The sequence below is a fragment of the Rhinolophus sinicus genome, chromosome 17, assembly GCF_057876585.1.
Source record: "Rhinolophus sinicus isolate RSI-liver-muscle chromosome 17, RSI-T2T, whole genome shotgun sequence".
Lineage (NCBI taxonomy): Eukaryota > Metazoa > Chordata > Mammalia > Chiroptera > Rhinolophidae > Rhinolophus > Rhinolophus sinicus.
The window spans coordinates 99,601,888-99,622,692 of NC_142517.1; the positions used below are offsets into that span (position 1 = coordinate 99,601,888).

The 20,805-nt window shown below is 42.2% G+C and overlaps 2 protein-coding genes across 19 annotated transcripts in view; one reads left to right on the forward strand and one right to left on the reverse strand.

Annotated features, from left to right (window-relative positions):
* The window catches only part of P2RY14 (purinergic receptor P2Y14), a 48,107-nt gene extending 33,047 nt beyond the window's left edge, over window positions 1–15,060 (forward strand). For 2 of the 4 annotated variants that reach the window (XM_088793723.1, XM_074333635.2), the window contains exon 2: window positions 12,678–15,060. In XM_088793723.1, the coding sequence (XP_088649849.1) occupies window positions 12,748–13,752 (1,005 nt within the window). In that variant the 5' untranslated portion in view covers window positions 12,678–12,747 and the 3' untranslated portion in view covers window positions 13,753–15,060. The remainder of the gene's footprint in view (window positions 1–12,677) is intronic. The other 2 variants (XM_019748877.3, XM_019748879.3) reach the window with 1 other exon arrangement.
* Window positions 1–20,805, reverse strand: part of MED12L (mediator complex subunit 12L) — a 319,885-nt gene that overhangs the window by 186,682 nt on the left and 112,398 nt on the right. The window lies entirely within an intron of this gene.

Consider the following 20,805-nt stretch of genomic DNA (forward strand, 5'->3'; position numbering starts at 1 on the left):
AAGGTCAGGCGTGACTAACTCGGCTGGTGCAGAGCCCTTCTCCGTAGAGGTGAAGCAACTGGGCTCCTTAACATCCAGGGCTGTGGGTGACCCAGGTCTGCAGAAAACGGAGGTGCACCGTGGGGAGGGGAAGGCAATGAAGCTGCTCAGAGGCAGAACCGCCAGACTCTGAGCTCCAAGAGGGCAGGATCCCAACACCAAGAACATGGCCTGATAACAGGTGCCAAAAGGAAGAGTTTGTTTTATAGATGGTGGTTTTAAACAGTGACCTAAACAAAGATCACTTTGGCTTAGAAGAATAGGTAAAAAGACAAAAGAAGATGGCCAAGAACAGAATAGGAAACACCCATGTAAGGATAGGCAGAGGAGCTCCGACAGGTGACAGAAAAAAAGAGAAGGAAGGCAGCTGAGAAGTCTGAGAGACACACGCACCTGCCATGTGTCAGGCACTGAGCTCAGGACCCCTCCCGCAAACCAACACACACAAAGCACGTACACATATATACACACGTATGCATAATACTATACATACATCAGCGAAAAGTACATGCATACACAAGTATACATACACACATACTCTCTTTTGCTGAACCATTCTGAAAATAAGTTGCAGACCACCATGACTCTTTCCTCCTAAATACTTCAATATGCACCTCTGAAGAGTAAGAATAGTCTCCTGCTGAACCACACCACTGTCATACCTAGAAAGATCAAAATTAATTCAATAATGATATAGTCTGCCTTCAAATTTGCACAGTTGTCCCCAAACAATTTTTATACTTTGATCCTCTATTCCCCCCAATCACCAATCATCGTTCACAGACTACATTGTTTCTCTTTGGCCCCGTGATCTAGAGCTGCTTCCGCCCACCCCGTCACATTTGTTAGGCATCCATGACCTTGATTTTTGAAAGAGTCTAGGCGGGTTGCTCTATAGATGTTTCACATTCTGAATCTGTCCAGTTGCTGACCCTTGGTTAGCTTTTTGATAAGGTGCTATATACGTCTCACTGAATCACACCAGGAGGCATAAAATGTTAAGTGATCTCATTTTTGGTAAGTTTGCTCATTCAAATAGATATCCCTGCTGCAAAGGTACATTTTTTTTTTCTTTATTATTATAAATTATCTGGGAGTGATGCTTTTAGGCCGCTATATCCTATTCCTCCACAACCTTTCACCAAATGGCTTTTCATAACCATTGACGATTGTTGCCTGAATCGGTTCTTACACTGAGGTTGCAAAATGGGGACTTTCTAATTCGATCATTCCTTCTCTAAGTTCTAGCTGGCATTCTTTTGTAAAAAACTTCCCCCGTCTTCACCCTTCCTTTTTTAAAAATGCCTATTTTTAATTTCACTACCAACTTCCTGAATTTGGTTTGTTTTTCTAAGTATTTTCATCTGTTACTATCATTCCTGTGGATATCCAAATTGTCAGATTTAAAAGTACCACCAAGTCAGCTCCCACATCCTTTTATTTTTTCCATTTGCCGTTTGGCCCGAGCACTTCCTTGCTTTTCACTCACAAGGTAGCTAACTCAGCTTGTACTTTCCCTGTGCCTGATGTGAAATCAGTCACTTCTCCAAGGAGCCCTGTTTCCTTGTAGTGGCAGTGATTCTTAGAAACAAGATGAGCTCATTGATCCTGGGGATCGTGCTTCTCCATCTACAGAGGATTCTTACTTTTGTTATTTAAGGACGGAAAGGGTTTGAGCACATTTATAGCTACTGTGACGTCACAACTTCTAGGCCTATAGCTTTTTACTGTTTTAAGGACTTGTGCAGGTTTATACCTGGAAGGGAAGTAGTGTCTAGACAGAGAGAGATACAGCAAATACAACAGAGGAAAGCAATAATGTATGGAGAGAGATTAGAAAGAAGTTGGTGTAGGCTACATTTAAAAAAAAAAAAAAAGCATGGAGTAAAACAAAACTGGTCCTGGTCCAAGCAAGTTACGAGCATGAAACTGCAAAGCATCGTACAGACAGAAAGGAATGCTTATTCCTATCAGATTTCTTACATATACAGACAGTACATCTGAAACAATAATGAAATGGCATCTGATCGCCCCCATGGGGCATAGCAAGACATAACATGACGTTCTTATAACATACCTGACTGACTCCTATCGAAATCCACTGGAAAAGTGAAATACAGCTGACTCTTGAACAACATGGGGGGCTAGCGGCAGCAACCCCAACACAGCTGAAAGTCCATGAATAACTTATGACTCCCCCAAAACTTAACTACTGTTGGCCCTTCGCATCCACAGATTCAACCAACTGAAGATCAAAAACAGTGTTTTCGATCCACGGTTGGTAAAACACGGTTGGGAATGTGAAAAGACGGTTTTCCACCCACAGTTGACTGAATCCATGGAGGTGAAACCCATGGATACAAAGGGCCAACTGTATTTGAAAACTGAAAAAAATACGCATATGACATGTGTCAAATGGAATGGTCTAAAAAGGGCAGTACATTCAACAATGGGTCCCAATCTGTGGGCTTAGGATTCCTAAAAAGCAAAGGTCTTTTATTTCACACGCACTCTAAGCACCATCTTTAAGCTGCATAAAAACACGTCTTTCACATTTAAGCCCGACTCATTTTGAAATGAATGCACTTGCTTCCTTGTCATGTGCTGGGTTTAGTAAAATACAACTTCATTTAAAGAAATGCCCAATTGATAAGTTATTGTCACAATATATTTGATTAAAATCAAAAATTACTAATTCCTGCAACAGGTAAGAAGTACAAAAAAATTTAGGTTTTAAAGTGTATGAGAATCACTTCTCTGCGGTATTCACAACTCTGACTTCAAGTCCTGGATATTTATATTCCTCCTTTGGCTACGTAAGCCTGAATCTAGAACAAGCGCACAGGGGTTGATATTTAGCTAAGTAGTTAAAGCTTCTGGTTTCTCAGAAATGAAAATCTTCCCATCCCCATAGCAAAGGGACATGCATTAATGCTCCAGGCCCCAAGATGTGGAGATCTGAGTACTGCATGCTTAACCGAGAAACGTAAACACCACCGCAGTGAGGCAAATCGAGGTCAGGGATTCATTTCCTTGTCTGGCCCCAGGGAACAGAACCACAGGTTCCAAAACAATGCTGCAGAAGAACGGACTGGAAAAAAAATCAGAAACCCAAGCAGCTCGATTTAATTCCAGACAGAGAAGGGAATCAGTTCCCAAAACTCGGAAGCTGCAGGAGTTTCACAGCTTTCCGCCACTCTCACCAAAGGTTCGGGCTTGCATGGGCTGATTCAGAGCACGAAGCACGTCGGACTTCACTGCTCCCCCAGGTTGAGTGCCCTTTCTGTAATTAGAACGGAAGGACCATGAGAAGCACAGCCTTCCTTTTTCTCTGCCACACAAGCACTGCTGGACCAGATACTCTGAGGTTCGAAAGACTCGGCAAAGACCTACCTCCAGCAGCCCCGCATTTCAACACAGAAGAACATCAGCCGAAAGTAAACGTGGGCAAGTCGGGGAGCAGTGTGGGGCCTTAGCCGGGGAAGTCCCCGCAGTGAGAGAGAGTCCCAGAGATATCTGATTATTCTACTGCCAGCTGAGTCACTCCCCGATCCCCCCGGGCTCCTCTGAGTCACACACTGCCAGGCACCAGGTGTTTGGTGCTTACAGTAACAGGAACCCTATGAGGTGGCAACCACTGACCCCTCATTTTAGAGCTATAGAAACTGAAACACAGAGGCACTCAGTAACCATATAGCACCAATAGCACAGATATTAAGAAATGGAGCCACATTTCTAACCAAGGTCCCCTGCACTCAACACGCAGGCTTTTACGATATGCTTCACTGTCGGCCCATTGTTCCAACAGAGCCGTGAAGAAAGCTCACTTCACATGCCAAGACCTAAGCACATGAATTACTTGTTACTGCTGATGAGTTATTCAGTATACAGTGAAGGTTTACCACTAATAAGAGAGCCGACTAAATTATCTTCCTCTATCCAAATGATACCAGATACACCTACCATTCAGCAGCTCTTCCAGGGGTTCTCAACGTGGGAACATTTTGAAACTGTCTGGAGACATTTTTGATGGCCATAAATCACGAGGTGCTACTGGCACCTAGTGGATACAGGCCGGGGATGCAGCTAAACACGCACAAGACAGCTCCCCCACAAAGAACTGGAATTGAAACAAATGTCGACCACGCCCTAGGCCCTATACCAAAAACTGTAGGCGAGAAAACTCCCCACAAAACTGTTCTGACAATGCAGATACAGTTCATGGTGCAGAGGTTAGTGAGGCACGGCCCCAAAAGCCTGGAGCGGCACCACACGTCACCCTCCTCCAGCAGCTCCGTGACCCACCTGCAGAAGCACAAGATGTGAAGAGACTCAGGTTCCTGAATGTGCTAGACTCGTGCGTGGTTACAAGTTCTGCTAAAAGTGTTTTAAAGGAAGAAATTGGAACTAAAAGCTAAGAGCAGGTTTGGGCATCATCAATGTATTATCCATACTAACCCTCTGCCTAGTATCACACATCATCGAAGGCTGGCTCTGTCTGCCGCACAAACTCAGCTGGAGGCTGAGCAGCAGCCCAGGAAGGAAGCCTGGCAGTCCAGACAGAGCTGAGCTCATGCTTTGGTGAAAGAGGAAGCTCTCAGGTGTCTGCAAGTCAGCCAAAGAAGCGCATTTGGAAGGTTCTAATGTAACGACTCATTAGCACAGCTCCTCAATTAAAGTACGTGGCCACAGCCTTCCTCCAATTTCAAGTGAAATTAAAGCACGTTTGTCACTGACCTCGCCTCTCACTGAAGGTGAAGACAATGGGCCGTGGTGGCCAGAGTCAGAGGATGGAGTCAGACCTGATCAAGAACTCATGTCCGCTACAAGAGAAACAGAGTGAAGGTGAGACACAGCGACAGGCAGAGCCCACTTCACACCAGGGGCCCTGGGGAATCCCTGTTCGTGGCGCCCAGCCCACAGCAGCAGGTCTGGGTTTCCCCCAGCAGCAGAGTCGCCCCCACATACAGATTAACAGCACTTGTTTTCATCAGCATCCTGAACACGATTCTGGACATCAGCGCAGGAGACAGAACGCCGAGTCAACATCAAAAGTCAGACACACATTCATTTTTATACTTTCAGAAAATGCAAATCACATGGAGGCTCTGTATGGTGTGGCTCCTGCGGACTAACTGGAGAAACTGAAAGAATCCACAGCTTGTGGACCTTTAAAATCTTGACCAGAAACAGGACATACATACGCACAAACTCACACACATGTGATCTTCCCTCAAACAATAATGGCTAAGTGACTCCCAAAGATGAGACTCCAGGTAAATGCAGAAAGGGCTGCGTACACATGCTCTTGGTCACCAACGGGCACAAAACAGGCGGTCCCACATTTCCTCAGGAGGAGGGGAATGAGAACTGGCTTGCGTTGCACAGATCTAAGTGTGAATACTATCTGCCATGTGTGCGCTGCCCGATTTGCTTCTGATGGGTGATTTAACCATGGGAACCATCAGTTTCCTGATGTGCAGAATGGTAGGTAGTAGTAAGTCACTGGCAAGGCTCAGTCACGTCACCCAGGGTGTGGGTCGTCCGTGTCCCCACGACTGTGCTGTCATCTCATGTGTCGTCTGGGTGCACGTACCTAGTAGCTCTCTCTGCCCCAAACTATGGTAAGTGTCAAACATTAAATATTCAGGGCCGCGAAGGAAGATAAGAGGGGCTCATTCCTTTGGGTAAAAGAGAAAGAGAGGGTCCCCCTGGCTGAGCCTCGAAAGCACCAGACACAGGCCATGGGGAGAGCAGAAGGAGGGTTAGATCCCACGTGAGAATCTAAGAGGCAGCCAAGGAGAAAATGGGTCTCTGAGAAGCAAGGGAGATGGTCAGTTACAGAGAAAAAATAGTACCTTCTATGAGATAAACTGGCACGCTGATAACAACTTCCTCTTAAACAGGCAAGTAGGTCTATGAGCTAGAAGCAGAGGGCACTGCTAACTCGCCTACATGGAGTCCAGAGTTCTGGAGAGACACGCAGGAGCCAGGGATTGTAAAATATCCAACCAACCTCGGAATAAGAAAGTCCAGTAGTTTGAGGACAGACTTAGAGTTAATACAAGTGAAGAGTATAAACTATTTTTAACCATAAAATACAAGATATTTAATAACGTAAAATACTACAAAATATGAGGAGCCCAGCCCATCCATAAATTCCCTTTCTATTCAATCCATTAACTACTGTGGAAACCATCCATCTAGGCTATCGCATATTGCACCCAAAAAAAAAAAAAAAAAAAAAACCAACAGAGATACACATGAAGACAAGGGGGACAAAGTCAGCAATGAAAAGAAAATGGCTTTAGTTGAGTTTAGAAATGTACACAATGATTACACACATCTATACTATTTTCTACTGGTGTAAGAATCATCTAGAAAACAAATATTTACTTCATAGGAAAAGATCTGGGGCATCTTGGATTAAAGCTTTCGATGTTTGCAAGGAGAGAGGAGGAAATATCAGACAGTCACCTCAAAGAATTTAACAAAAAACAGGAAGGAAAATGCCCGTCATAAGTGGTTGCTGATAAAAGAGTGATTTGAAAGCAATCCATTCTCCATATACAATTTTTCTAATAATGAAATATATCAAGTATATAAAAATAAAAGTACAGAAAATGTTTGCAAAACCAATGTACCCAACCACCCAGTGTTAACTGATAGTATATTTACCTATAATGGTTTCAGAATTTACAAGCTGAAATACCAGACACAGGGACAGCCCAAGCACCCTAAACCATCCCTTGCTCCCCCCTCCGCCCCAGGAATAAGCACTTGCAATGAAGTTGGAATGTATCATTTCTGCCCAGGACGTGTTCAGTACTGTCCTGATCACATGTTTGTAAAGACAACTTCATGACCATTTAATTCTTTCGCTGCGCTGATTTCAAGTTTTATTTTTCCAAAATGTGTCAGAAACCAACAAAAAGAAAAAGTTGATATTTGGACTATTTTATGCATTTAATAATAACAATGTGAGCTGCTTCATCTATAAGTGACATCATTTTTGTGTATAAAAATTTCGGATATAGTCATTCGGAGATATCTGACCGTTACGGCAAAAGGGTTAAAAAGAGTCTAGGCAAATGTAAGATTCCTTTATCACTTCTTCTCAAGTAGTTTTCTATAAAAATATATATCTCCATTTCCAGGAAAACCACAAAGATGAAATTACGATGATGAAATATGTAATGAATAAACTCTAAGAAAGATCCTAGATTTCAAGGCTACCTACAATGTAACTTTTTCCTACCTGGAGTCCCAACTACAGCAAAGAGAAACAAGTTTTTCACCCTCCTCACCAAGTATTTATTAAATGTCCCCTGTGTACAGGGTCTGAAAAAAACATTGCTCCTCCAAGCGTGGTTGTTGGCTAATAGCATCAACATCACGACGCCCAACTACAGACCTACTCAACCTGAGTCTTCCTTTTAGCAAGATCCCAAGTAATGTGGCTGCACGTTCAAGTCTGAGAGGAGCTGGGTTAAGACAACCCAGACCAAGGCAGATCCAAATCCAACACCTTTCTGCCCAACTTACCCTTTTCTTTCAAGTGTTATCTCTACACGCATTTGTCTCATTAGAGCAGTGGTTACCAACCAGGGGTGATTTGGGCTCCCAGGGTGCATTCGGCAATGTTTGGAAACATTGTGCCACAACTTCTGTCTAGTCTAGGCGCTAAAAGCCAGGGACTATCTAGGAGCTAAAAGCCAGGGACGCTGCCAAACATCCTACAGTGGCTGAGGATAGGCCTCCACAACAAAGAATTACCTATGATTTCTTGCCTAAAATGATCAGTTGTTAACTTCAGTAATTTAATGAGCTGATTTGAGCATCTTTTTCCATGGGGGGAAAAAATAAACCAATAACTAAAAACATTTCATGTCCTACACTTTCAAGTAAAGAGGTTATAAGTTTCCCACAAGAGTTCACACCAGATCAATAATCATTAATATACAACCAAGATCAGTACAGTAAAACAACAAATGCACATGTCGAAATATTCCACAATTTTACAAGCTAAATTTAAAAAGTAACTGGACTGCTACCATACCTCCTTCTCCAATAAAAAACATTCTGATGTTCATTTAACTTAATTCTTCTTTTCTCTGACAACACAGGATCATTAGTGAAGAAACACTGGCCACTTCAAGATCACAAGCCTTCACTGGGCTAAATCAAATTACTTCATTGAAAAGAAACTTCATAATATACCAAAAAAAAAAAAAAAAGTTTTTAAGGTGATTGAAAAACTCTCTAGTATTTTCACAAGCCTTGCTAATGCCATCAAAATGTTATGAAGGAATGATGTTCCTTCTTCAGAGAATGTAGAATTATGGCACACAATTAGAATGGTGGGAGTTGGTCTATATATGAAAAAAATGGGTCACTGTGTGTAATTACTCAGAAGATGAGTAATGAACTCGGCATGTTTTTTTGTGTGTGTGTTTTTTTTTAAGATGAATGTGGTTCTGGGTGAGCATTGCTTTATAGGGCTTTGTATGAACTAAATTCTACTCAGAGAGAGCCCCGAGGTTATAGTTAATACTCTGATCTACAACTTGAAAACACTTAATGCAGCACAGCCTGGGACCTTACACTACACTGAAAGTCAAGTGCACTCCCTGTCTAGATCAGAACCAGTCTTTGGCATTGATATTTTCACAGTGCAAAACAAGAAGTCAGTCACATGCTCCTATTACACATTACCAGCTATCTTTTGGCCTCATAAATCCCATTCCACCATATTCTTTAATTATGTTGCCAAAGACCTAAAGTGACGGCAGATAGAAATTACGTTTCATTTCATCCTCCTTTACATGGATTGTGGAACAAGGAAGAGTTGCACCTAAGAGAAGCTGATGGGTTATACTGCTAAGAGTCCCTTTTTAAAAAGTTTTGCCACGTATGGAAATCTTTAGAGAACACTGTTTGTGTTCCTGAAGCCTCACGGTTAACACAATGACCACTTTCACCACAGAAACTCCGAGATAACCTCAGCAGTAACTCCATGGGCAGTGCTGGCCACACCTCCACAAACCGGCTGCCCACGTTTTGCTTCATCATCAGGAGGTCCCTTTCCTTTCTTCCCCCACCTCCTTTTGCCTGTCTTTCATCTTTAATGGGCTTGGGCAAGCTGCTTAGAAATAATCAATCAAATAAGAACATGGGGCAGGGAGGGAAGGGTTGTTGAACCACACCAAGGCATTCTTTGTTTTCTTTGATTCACTTGGCTCATACTTATTTTTATGTTAGCGCTCAAAATCAGCATTTCCTCCATTTGTGAAATGATTTTAAGTTTTGGTAAGTCCCTTTATCAGGACATTCAATCATCTCTATACAAAGGAGAGGGGCCTAGGCAGATGTTTCAAGGTCAAAATGATACATGTCTCTGTTATAATCTTGTCCTGTTTTTAACCCAACACATATTCCTGCCTTTTGAGCTCAGTGTATAAAATTGGCCTCACCTGCTGTAAATGCCTTACGATAGCTCCTTTCTCACATCATCTCTTAATCTACCACTGGAGCAAAGGCTGCGCGCCCTGAGACACTAAGACCAAGTACAGTAAAACACGCACCTCGAGGACACGGTGCTCCACCATCAACACCACTGCTGGACACTAAAAGAAATGTCTAATAAGAGCTAGAACGTTACTACCAAAACTGTCTTGGATTTACCTCTAGCTTGTTATTCATGTACAGGGTCCCTTTAATTTGCCTCTGCTGTATCCACCCCCCAACCAGCATGTCTCACATCTTTCTATCTTGACTGTTAGCTGTGATTGCTTAAAAATGGGCCAAAATAGCAAGATGTGTGGGGGAAACACCCAACCAAGCAAGCCTTGAGTATTCATTCCATTTCAGAAGGCGTAGCTGCTCTAGCTTCCCTGGTCAGTCAGCCCCTGCGGGGAGCTGCACCGTGAGAGGTGGAGCAGGCAGGGAGTGCACTGCAGGTCACAGACGCCCGGTGATACGAGAACACGGTTCTGGACCCATGGCGTCAGACACGACGGGCTACATGCAGACACTGCAGCTCACAAGTGTATGTCCCGAGACTGAGAAAACGTTTTTATACAGATGTCTATAAGGAAAGGAACTGTGCCTCTCACTAAATCATTTCTGGGAAATTCTTCACTATGTCTCTATACAGTGGCTTCTGTAATGTTTCTATAAGGAAAGGAATTTGGCTGTCAAACATTTCTGGCAATTATTCACTATAATTATTATATAGTTAACATTTCTCCACTTCAAAATGCATTAACATCTACATTTTGTACAATTTGTCATTTGAAACTCCAGTGAATCTAAGAATGACTGGGTGCCTGCCATGGGCACACTGACGGGGGGTCTGTGTGCTAAGCACGGGGACCCCTGGGGACACACAGCAGGATGCATTCTCTTAAGCTCTGTGACACTGGCTCTTCAACTAAGCTGCATCTGACCATCAGGGAACAAGGCAATTATTTACTGACTAGACACAGACTCTTTGCCACAATGGAAAGTTAAAAATCGAAAATGTGGCCCCTTTGTTTACCGTGTAAAATACAAAACAGGCCACTGAAGACCTACAAAGAAGCAAATGACTCTAAATCCACATGATCAGACTAAGCGTGCAGGGGTAAGATTTCCTTACAAAGAAAGTCCAGGGACTGGCAAAATCAAGTGGCTAGAAATAGTTCTAGTTTTGCCACATGGCATTCAGGAAGGAAAAGTATGCGGAAGCAAGATATTCTGGTGTGGAAAGGGGCACTCACAGCTTGCACATAGGATTTTTTTTTACTTGGAATGTGACTGTATTTCATACCCCATGTTCCCAAATTCCACTTTCTCATACTACCTTGATTTTACTGACTTCACTCCTTGAGTATAAGGCACCAGGCTTGGCACCAGAAACGCAAACATGAACAAGGCATGTTCTCTGACCTCAAGGAACCCACAGTCGTCCCCAGTCGTTCCCATGATCCCTGCCTAGATGTAAATTTCTTAAGCCCAGGGCTTCCTGACTCATATTCCCAGACTGCATATTCATTCATTTCACAAATATTTTAACTATCTAACATCCTAAATGTAATGCTACGGACACAATGGTAAAAAATGACACGGTCTCTCTCCTCCGAAGGAGATTCCAGTAGTGGAAGAAACAAAAACCCAACAGCCAGAAAGATGGGTGTTGTGGCAGAAGAGGCACAGGACTGTGAGCCCACACAGATGGACCCCACACCCAGTGCACCCCACCAAGGCTTGGGAGGGAAAAGTCTCCTAAAGAAAGAGATGTCCAAGCCGAGGCCTGAAGGATGACGAGAAGTCAGCCAGCCCCGAAGGCAGCAAAAGAGTTTTCCATACAAATGAAAGTTTGCGCAAAGGTCCAAAGTGGGAGAAATCATGGAACTTGCAAGGAATCGGAAGGCTTCAGGGCAGCAGTAACTCAGGGCTGGAGGTGATGGAAGCGGGGGTCAGACCTAGAAGAGAGCTCAGCATTAAAGAGCTAGGATTTTACTGTGAGGGCACGGACCTACCACTGAAAGGTTTTAAGCAGGATGGTGTTATTACACATAAGATGGGCAGTAAACATTTGCTTTGATGTATCAAATAATCTTTCAGAGAAGTTCTAATCTTCCCCATCCCCTAAATCAGAATGTTTGACCTCAGTGAACAACAAACAGGATTCCCTAACAAAAAGAGGCTCTGCGTAATACCTAGAGCAACACTGTCCAATAAAAATATGCTACGAGCCACATATGTAATTTTAAATTTTATAGTAGCCATAGTCTTAAAAACCAAAATTAAGGTTAATGATATATTTTGTTTCATGGAATATTTCTAAACTATTATTTCAACATGTATTCAATATTAAAAATATGAAGATATTCAACATTCTTTTTTTTTTGTACTAAGGCTGTGAACTCCAGTGTGCATTTTACACATACGTCACATCTCAATCTGGACTGGCCCAAGTTCAAGTGCTCTATAGCCACATGTGGCTAAGTGGCTACCATACTGCACAGTACAGATCTCAGGTGTACTTTTGGAAGCATGTCTTGGAATGTTTAAAGTACTTTTATCGTTTGTGTGTTTGTCTTCAAATTTAGAAAAATAATGCAGATCAGTTTTTCAATGTGAAAAAAAACACACAGAGAAAAGCTCAAGTTTGAAATGTACCCATAATCCCATGCCAAAAATACCACTTACATTTGGATGTGTACGCTTGTAAGACATTGTCCTACGTCCAAAATATAGGTAGGGTAGGCTTTTTAAAGAGTAAGGTCTGTATCAGTAACTCTTAAACCTGATAAATCAAACAAAGCTCTCAATAAAATGAAACAGATGAATTCTGTTTTCCCAGTTTTATGACCTTTTCACACTATATTTAAATGAGCATATCCTAGAATTTTGAAGTTTTATAGGGAACCATTGTCATTTATGGGAAATGCTGCTCTCCATATTACCTGCAATTTTCAGGCTGTCCCACTTCTCCAGTTTTTCTCTCCCACCATCTATCTACTCTGTTCTTCCCTTTTCAAAAAAAAAAAAAAAAAAAAAGGAGGGAGAGAGGGAGGGAGGGGTGCCTAACATCTGACAAAATATTTCAAGAACGCACGGGTTTGACTGTATTCTTGCCCTTTGCTTATTAGTGGCCAGAGGCGCCCTCTGAGTGACGGTCTCACCTCCTTTCCAGGCCGCATAAGCAGCGATCCCAGAACGATGAATTCCAGCGCCACCGACGTGCCCTGCCCCTGGAAGCCCCTCGTGACTCGCCAAATCATCCCCGCGCTGTACTTCGTGGTCTTCCTCGCAGGCATCCTGCTCAATGGTGTGTCGGGATGGATCTTCTTCCACGTGCCCAGCTCCAAGAGTTTCATCATTTACCTCAAGAACATTGTGATCGCCGACTTTCTCATGAGCCTGACTTTTCCTTTCAAGATTCTCAGCGACTCGGGGCTGGGCCCCTGGCAGCTGACCGTGTTCATGTGCCGGGGCTCGGCCGTGCTCTTTTACATCAGCTTGTATGTCAGCATCGTTTTCTTCGGGCTCATCAGCTTTGACAGATACTACAAAATCGTGAAGCCTCTTCATACCTCGTGCGTCCAGTCGGTGACTTACAGCAAACTCCTGTCGGCGACCGTGTGGGTCCTCATGCTGCTTATCGCCGTCCCCAACATGATCCTCACCAACCAGAGTGTGAGGCAGGTCACACACATAAAATGCGTGGAGCTGAAGAACGAACTGGGGCTGAAGTGGCACAAAGCATCCAACTTCATCTTTGTGAGCATCTTCTGGGTCGCGTTTCTTCTCTTAATCGTTTTCTACACGGCCATCACGAGGAAAATCTTCAAGTCCCACCTCAAGTCCAGGAAGAACTCCATTTCGGTCAAGAGGAAATCTAGCCGCAATATATTCAGCATCATGTTCGTGTTTGTTGTCTGTTTCGTACCCTACCACATCGCCAGAATCCCCTATACCAAGAGCCAGACGGAAGCTCATTACAGCTGCCAGTCCAAAGAAACCTTGCACTACGTGAAGGAATTCACTCTGCTCCTGTCAGCTGCAAATGTGTGCCTGGACCCCATTATCTATTTTTTCCTATGCCAGCCATTTAGAGAAACCTTATGTAAGAAACTACACATCCCATTCAAAGCTCAGCATGACTCAGAAAACTCCAAAATCAGAAGGGGAAATACAACGCAGGAAAGCACAGATACTCTGTGATTTCCCACCTCCTTTCCGATAGTCTGTATATGCATATTGTAATCTTCAATTACATCATAAGAGAAAGAATGAGAAACATATCCATGATAATAAGTATCATCACCGAGCATTGCTATCCAATTTAGTACAATAATGAATTAAAATGTAAGTTTCCATGCTTTTTTGTAATACCAAAGAAAAAAATAAAGCGTACATTTTTAAATTGTATCAAAATAATAGGTCTAAACTTATAATCACTAATCTGGTATGTTAATGTAGAACTTTAAATAGCAAATACGAAAATAGGAAGCAATCAAGACAATTCACGGCAATGTGTTCCCTCTCTAAACATAAGAATTAAGTTAGGAAATTATGTATATTTTTTCAACAGGGTCATTAAAGACAAACTAAAATGCAGGAACAATTTGATAAAAGACTAGAGGCCTATTTCTAGTAAAGTCAAGTTTACTCTGATTTGAAGGAGGAAAAGCAGACACCCAGAAAAACAACATAAGAAATCCCCTACTGATTTATCTCATGGCATTTCAAAGGAAAGCAGATATAAAGTATGTACTTTGCAACAAAAAAATGTATTTTTTTTTCTGATAGCATTTTGAGGATGATATAAAAATACATTTTAAATATGTTCGCTACAAAAACTTGTTAAGCCACTTAATGAGCCTGCAGTTCTGGTGTTAGAATATTTCTAAGTGGACTCTACTGAGGGAAGCTAGATATTGGCCTGTGTTGCCAGCAACTTCCCGTTCTCTGTCATGGACAAAAAAAAAAAATAGGATGAGTGGGGAAAAAACAGTCAGTCTCTCTCTCTCTCTCTCTCTCTCTCTCTCTCTCTCTCTCTCAATATGCATTTATTCTCTAAGGGCAGGAGGAAGCAGTTTTCTTAGAAAACTGGACTTGATAAAAAGAACAGCTGAAATTTATAATAATGAGTGAGAAATTATACATAAAATGGAAATTGGACTTGACGAAAACCTAAAACTTGTAATAATGAGTGAAAAATTATGCAGAAAATGAAAATGTACACATCACATTTTATGAAAAACAAACGAATTAATATGTGCAGATGTGGGATATGGTTGCTGGCTTGTGAGTTATCAAAACTAAATTCTTTCTCTGCTATTAACTGGCTAGAAGACATTCAGCCCCTGTTTCAAATGCTCTTTACAAACAATTTTGTAAGTCATTGTATATAGATAGATAGATAGATAGATAGATAGATAGATAGATAGAGATATAGATATACATACATATATATATATTTCACTCTTTACTGTATATGTACTAATAAAGAAATTATTTTTAATAGTGCCAATTTTTTTTCTTAATAATCAAGATATGAAAAAATATTACCAGATTTCCTCATAGTCAAGACATAGGTGGTTTCTTTAACACACTCAATTATGCATGCTAATGAAGACATTACACAGAAAATCAAAAATTCTATTTGCTACTGACTTTGCAAAATAAGTATTGTATATGCTCTAGGACCTCATCAGATTTTAGGCAAAACTCAGAAATCATATCTTAAATTGCAGAAGAAATAGAAAGATTTTCAAACTCTATGTTCACTTTCTACACTTGTAAAAAGCTCCCTGTTACCAACTCTGGGCCAAATAACCTCTCTCAAAAAGAATCAAATCACAAACCTACTATACACGTGCTTGGTAAAACTAAGCTTGCTGTATTTGCTTGGCTAGATATATGTACAGAAGAAATTGTGTGTATTCTTCACAATTTCCGTTGGCCAGCATAAATTAATAAATACTGGTTTCAAATGCTCCTACTGGACTACAGGAGAAAATGAAAGTGAACAAGAGAAGACAAGGAGCACCAAGTAATAATGCCTCTGGGCCTTGTGCTACAGCAGATCAGTGACGTGAAAGACGGGATGTCTCAGGAAACAGCACGCAATGCAGACGAGGGCATTGTGAAGTAAGAGTTGAGTAGCAGTTACTACATTTTAGAACTTTCAGGTCCAGGGCTACAACAAAAAATAAAGTGGCCGAGCATTTACAATGGATTAACTGGTGCAGGGAGGCGACGGGGGAGCCCTTCCAGGTCCCTCTGTAGATAAACAGTGCAGGTGCTCAAGTGCTCGCTGCCCCGTGCCGCTTCCAAACTCAGGTGCCTATGGTGGCGAGGAAAGCCAGGCCAGTGCGGTTGTAAGAAAATGGTAAATAGGGAATGTTGAGGAGAAGGGTGAGACCAGAGCTCGAGCTTCACCAACGGGCCCCTTAACTCCAGCCAATTGTTTCCCCATGTTTTCAAGGGATGCAAAACATAAAAAAAAATTAAATTAAAAAACCACAAAATTTTAAATTGCTGGGGGGGGCAGCAATGAAAACACATCTGTGGACAGAATATGATATATCAACAGCTGCGTTGCAACATCTGGAATGCATAAATCTCATAGAAAGGTATTCAAAAGTGGCTCTTAACTAATACTGAAAACACCCGCTTTAATAGGAATCCTGCTTTCTTTCACTAAACTGAGGCTCTGTGTTGATCCGTAATTGATGCAACTTACCTACACAAAAATACTCTCAAGTGTTTTTATAAAAGAAATATTTGAGACAAGAAGAATCAAGAAACAAAGAAACCACAATCACATAAAAGATTCCACATGAAACTTACCCACAGAGATGTCTGAACCTTGCCACTGTCTTTTACAAAATGTTATCATCAGCAGTGCTGACTTGCTGGTCATCTCCTCAGCCTCCATACTTTCTTTTCTCAGCAAAAAAAGCAAAATTTTCCCTTTGGGAAATTTCACTTTTCCCTGTTCTCGGCCATATACTACCATCTTGCAGAGCCCGTCCTGGCCCCACCAGCACGGCCAGGCCATAATTGATAATCAGCATGTCCATTTGCAACGGCCATTGGCTGGGATGGAACATGACCCCATATGACCCAATGAGAGCAAGTCCCAAACTTGCGAAGAAATTCTCCAGAAGCCTTGCTGTTAAACAGGTAACGTCTAGACGTGCTTCTTTCATTTTGCTACCACATCATGAGTTGAAACCGACACCATGGAAGGTGGCTAGAGAAGTGGTACAAACCCAGCCCTGGTTATATGCACTGAGGCCCTTCGTCAGTCCTCAACTAAAGCCATACCCACAACTTTAGACACTCAGGTCTGTCAGCCAATAAATCTCTTTCAGTGTATAAGACTGATTTTAATTTTATTCCATGTCACATACAAATGAGAAAGTCTTGATACATTGGTTCCCGCTAAAAAAGTAATCCAGAAACTCTAGAACACGCCCTTACACTAAGCTCCGCTTCCGTCTGATATAGTAAAGTACGCTCCATGAGTTCTGCAGTCTGTCCTACCCTACTGCCGCCACCTGTACCCTTCAGCCTACTCTGGAGAAAACGGGGAAGAACGTATGTTTCTTAATACAGAAAATATCTGTAACGCCAAGAGACAATAGCATAAAAACTACAAATGAAGCAGATCATTCCCCCCCCAAAATGACAGGGCATATCCTTTGAGTAAACAGCACTGTGAGGGTTTGTGTGTTTGGGGTGGGAGAGAACCCGTACCGTGTGGTGTGGTCTTCACCAGTAAAACCGTGTGGTGTGGTCTTCACCAGTAAAAGCCACGACTTCCGTTTGGTCATCTGTTCTCTGCAAGTAAAGCATTTCATGGTGGAACATCCCCCCAAAGCACCACTTTAACGAGATGTAGCTTTCCTTTCCCATATGCCACTTTGAAAAACGCTTTAACCATTTCATAGCACTGCTTGTACAAAATGATTAAATGTTGTATCACTTTAGCTGTAGTAAACATATGTTTTAAACCTCACTTATAAACTAGCTACAGAAAAGAAACAAATGTTTCACAAAATAAGGTGCTCTCCTAAGCAGTTTCAGGGTTGACAGGGAGTAGAAGTTACTCCATCCTGCCTCCCTCACCTCCGACACAAGGTGGGGTAAAAGCATGGGAGCAGTGTTATAAAAATGGGTCCAGCTCAACAACGATGAATGATATACCAAGGATTTTCACTGATAAACTTTGAGACTATTTGTTACCTTTTGAAGGCGCTCGGTGTGTGATTCTATGACTTCTCTCATGGTCAGTGTTAAGACCTCTTCCCCAAGCTACCTCACCCCACTTCCAAAACATTATCTCCAGCACTTGGGAGGCCTGCAGTGCTTGACTTTGGACCAGGGACCTCATGTTGTTCCACTCCCAGCCTCCAGGTGTCCCAGCTCTAACCCCCAGAGTACAGGCAGTCTCCCTTCCCTCCCAGGTCCCACTCACCAGCCTCCCCCAAAGTGCATGACAAAGTCCTACGGGCTTTCTTTCCAATCATTCCCTCCCCTGACATAAAAAGACATCAAAAGGTGGCTTTTATCATCTCCACACAATACTTTATGTCACTTAAAATAATTTCTTGATAATTCCTTTTCTAAGCCAAAAGATTTTGTACCGTAACTTGCAGGGTTTTTTTCAAGCTGTTAATTATTTCTGTTCTACTTTAAACCATTAACTTTCTGAAAGAATACCAACTCTCTTCTGATATCTTACTGACTGATGAGAAGTCATCCCTCATTTTGTTTGTAAAATAAAAGCCAATTTCAACTTCACATCATTTAAAACACACACACACACACACACACACACACACACACACACACACACCTTACAATGCCATGATCAAGTGTATTTTCTTATCTGCTTGATGTTATGAAAGCATTTAGATGAATAAAAAGCTATTTTTTGATAGGAAAACCAGTGTTTCCATCAGTGTTATTCAAAATAAGAGCTCCTTAAGAGTTTACAAAGTTACAGTCAGAATGTGTTGGTATGACTGATAAAGCACTGAGGAATATTTGTTAAATACCTAAATGAAAGGAATAAAATAAAAAGCAATCTGTGCCATATCAAATAACGAGGTAAGCTAAAACCCACAGTAAGCTAATGAACCAAACTCACCTTTCTCCCTGCCAAACCTGACTCTACTCCTCACACTTCCCTTCACAGGACTGAAACAGGAGGTGCCTCCTCCCCACCCACACCAGTGCTTTCTCCTCTGCAACCACCCAGTTCCTCACTTTTAATTTCAGATCCTCATTGCCTCTCACCTAAAATGACTACAGTCATCCCCTGACTGGTCTTTTCCACTTTCTCCCCTAACCCAACACATTCCAACACCGCAGGTTTACCTAGTTGCTGAACTGACAGCTCCTCTCACATAACTTTCCTGAGCTCTCCATTGCCTACTTATCAAAGCATCCAAGATTGACCAGACTGATCCGAGATTTTGTCCTCACACAGATCCTGTTCAGATACTCCAGTGTGGATACCCTGGAGTCCCCGACACACTCACACTCCCGAGTCACGCCCCAAGCAGAACCCCACTCTCCCACTCCTCAGAAGCACGTCTTCACTCCACCTCGGTCAGGAGGACAGCACCTCCTGGATTTCACAGGTGCTAACAGCCAGCAGTAAATGTGTAGCATTGCAGCTTCTGCATTTACTCCTTGTCACCGCTTCCACACTGTAACCTTCTGAAAGCAACAAAAATATTCTCTAGGATGGGGAGTAAGGAGGCAGACTTAAGTCAATAAATAGCTCGTTAGAATTTTTAACTACTTCATCAAAAACCAAAGATTCACATCGCAAGGGAAAGGGAGAGTTGCTCCAAAGAACCTTCTCCAGGAAAGTAACGACAGAGTTGGTAAAACTCATACTCATAAGTTCATTAAAAATGGACCGTAACGATGCAAGTGGAAAAGAAAAGGAAAAAAAAATGAACTCAGTGATTAGAAACAAACAAGATAACCTTTGAAAGTTCTTTTTTAGGGATTTCCCCCCCTTATTATTTTATAACCATAGATCAAATGGCACAGTCACACTTCCCAACTGAAAGGGAAAATGGACTACGTTGACCCAATAACCATGCTGAGTCAATACCAGAAGAGCAGAAAACCAAAAGGATGGGCCAGGAGAGTGACAGAATACGCTCAGCCACTCTCACAACCAACTTCGCATTCCAAGAATGAGCAAAACACCTTTGCCTTCAAAATATTTCCAAAATTTTACTATTTCATGAAAAAGGGGACATGAAGGCAGAGTTTAAACAATGCAGAAAAGGCAACATCTTGGAAGCTCACTTTAAAACTACTCTGTCTCATGACATCGTCCCTCTCAGATTTGAAGCTACTTATCTCAGTCAGAGTCAGGAAAGAAGTCTTTGTGGACTAATGCAGGTGGGAAAGGGGATTGTGTGCTTTAAAAACTTGCAAAACACAACCCAAAAGCTCAGTGGCTTCAGAGGGAAGGCGGACCCGGAGCCACACAAAGGCTGGAGGAATGTTTGGGTCACCAGCACTCATTAACCGAGGAACAGCCCCGCTACCCAAAGGTCATAAAAAGCTGCAGGATTCAAACTACTTTGAGTTGAGAGCACCCTAACTTCCCCATTCCACGAGCACAGTGGGAGCGGGGAGTGGTGTACTGTCCCACGGCCCAGCGGCACTCAGGTGGGATCGTAGCAAACATTAAGTGGGGAGCGGGCGGGGTCTGAGCTGACCTGACCTGTCGGGCTCCTTTGTACCCACTGTTTCTGTCCAACACTTTCATTTTCAGAAGCATGGAGTCTAACTGCAGCTTGGGCAAGGCCGTAATTTGCCCATGCCTTAGTTTTTTCCCCTATCTGTAAAGAGAGGAATCTCCTTTATCTCATGGATTTCTTTAAAGAAAATAAATTCTCAGGCCCGTGTCTGGCTGTGGCGCTGGCTGCCTACCCCAACACCCATTTTCCCCTTCCTCATTTGTTCCAAAGAGTTACCGTGCTATGTTTAAAAACCAAATTTTAATAATTAAAATTTTCAAAAAATGGTACTTCTACTGAAATACCCTTGTTTGGTATTTGTGCCCAATCACTTCAAAAGCATGGTTTGTGTGGATAGCGGAGTTGACTACAAAAAAGATTTTCTTCCTCAATTCATGGGGCAATTGGGCTTCAATTTTTATTTTAAATATACAAAATATCCATTAAAGGAACTACTAGATCATTTCTTAATTAAAAAGTATTGCCATGA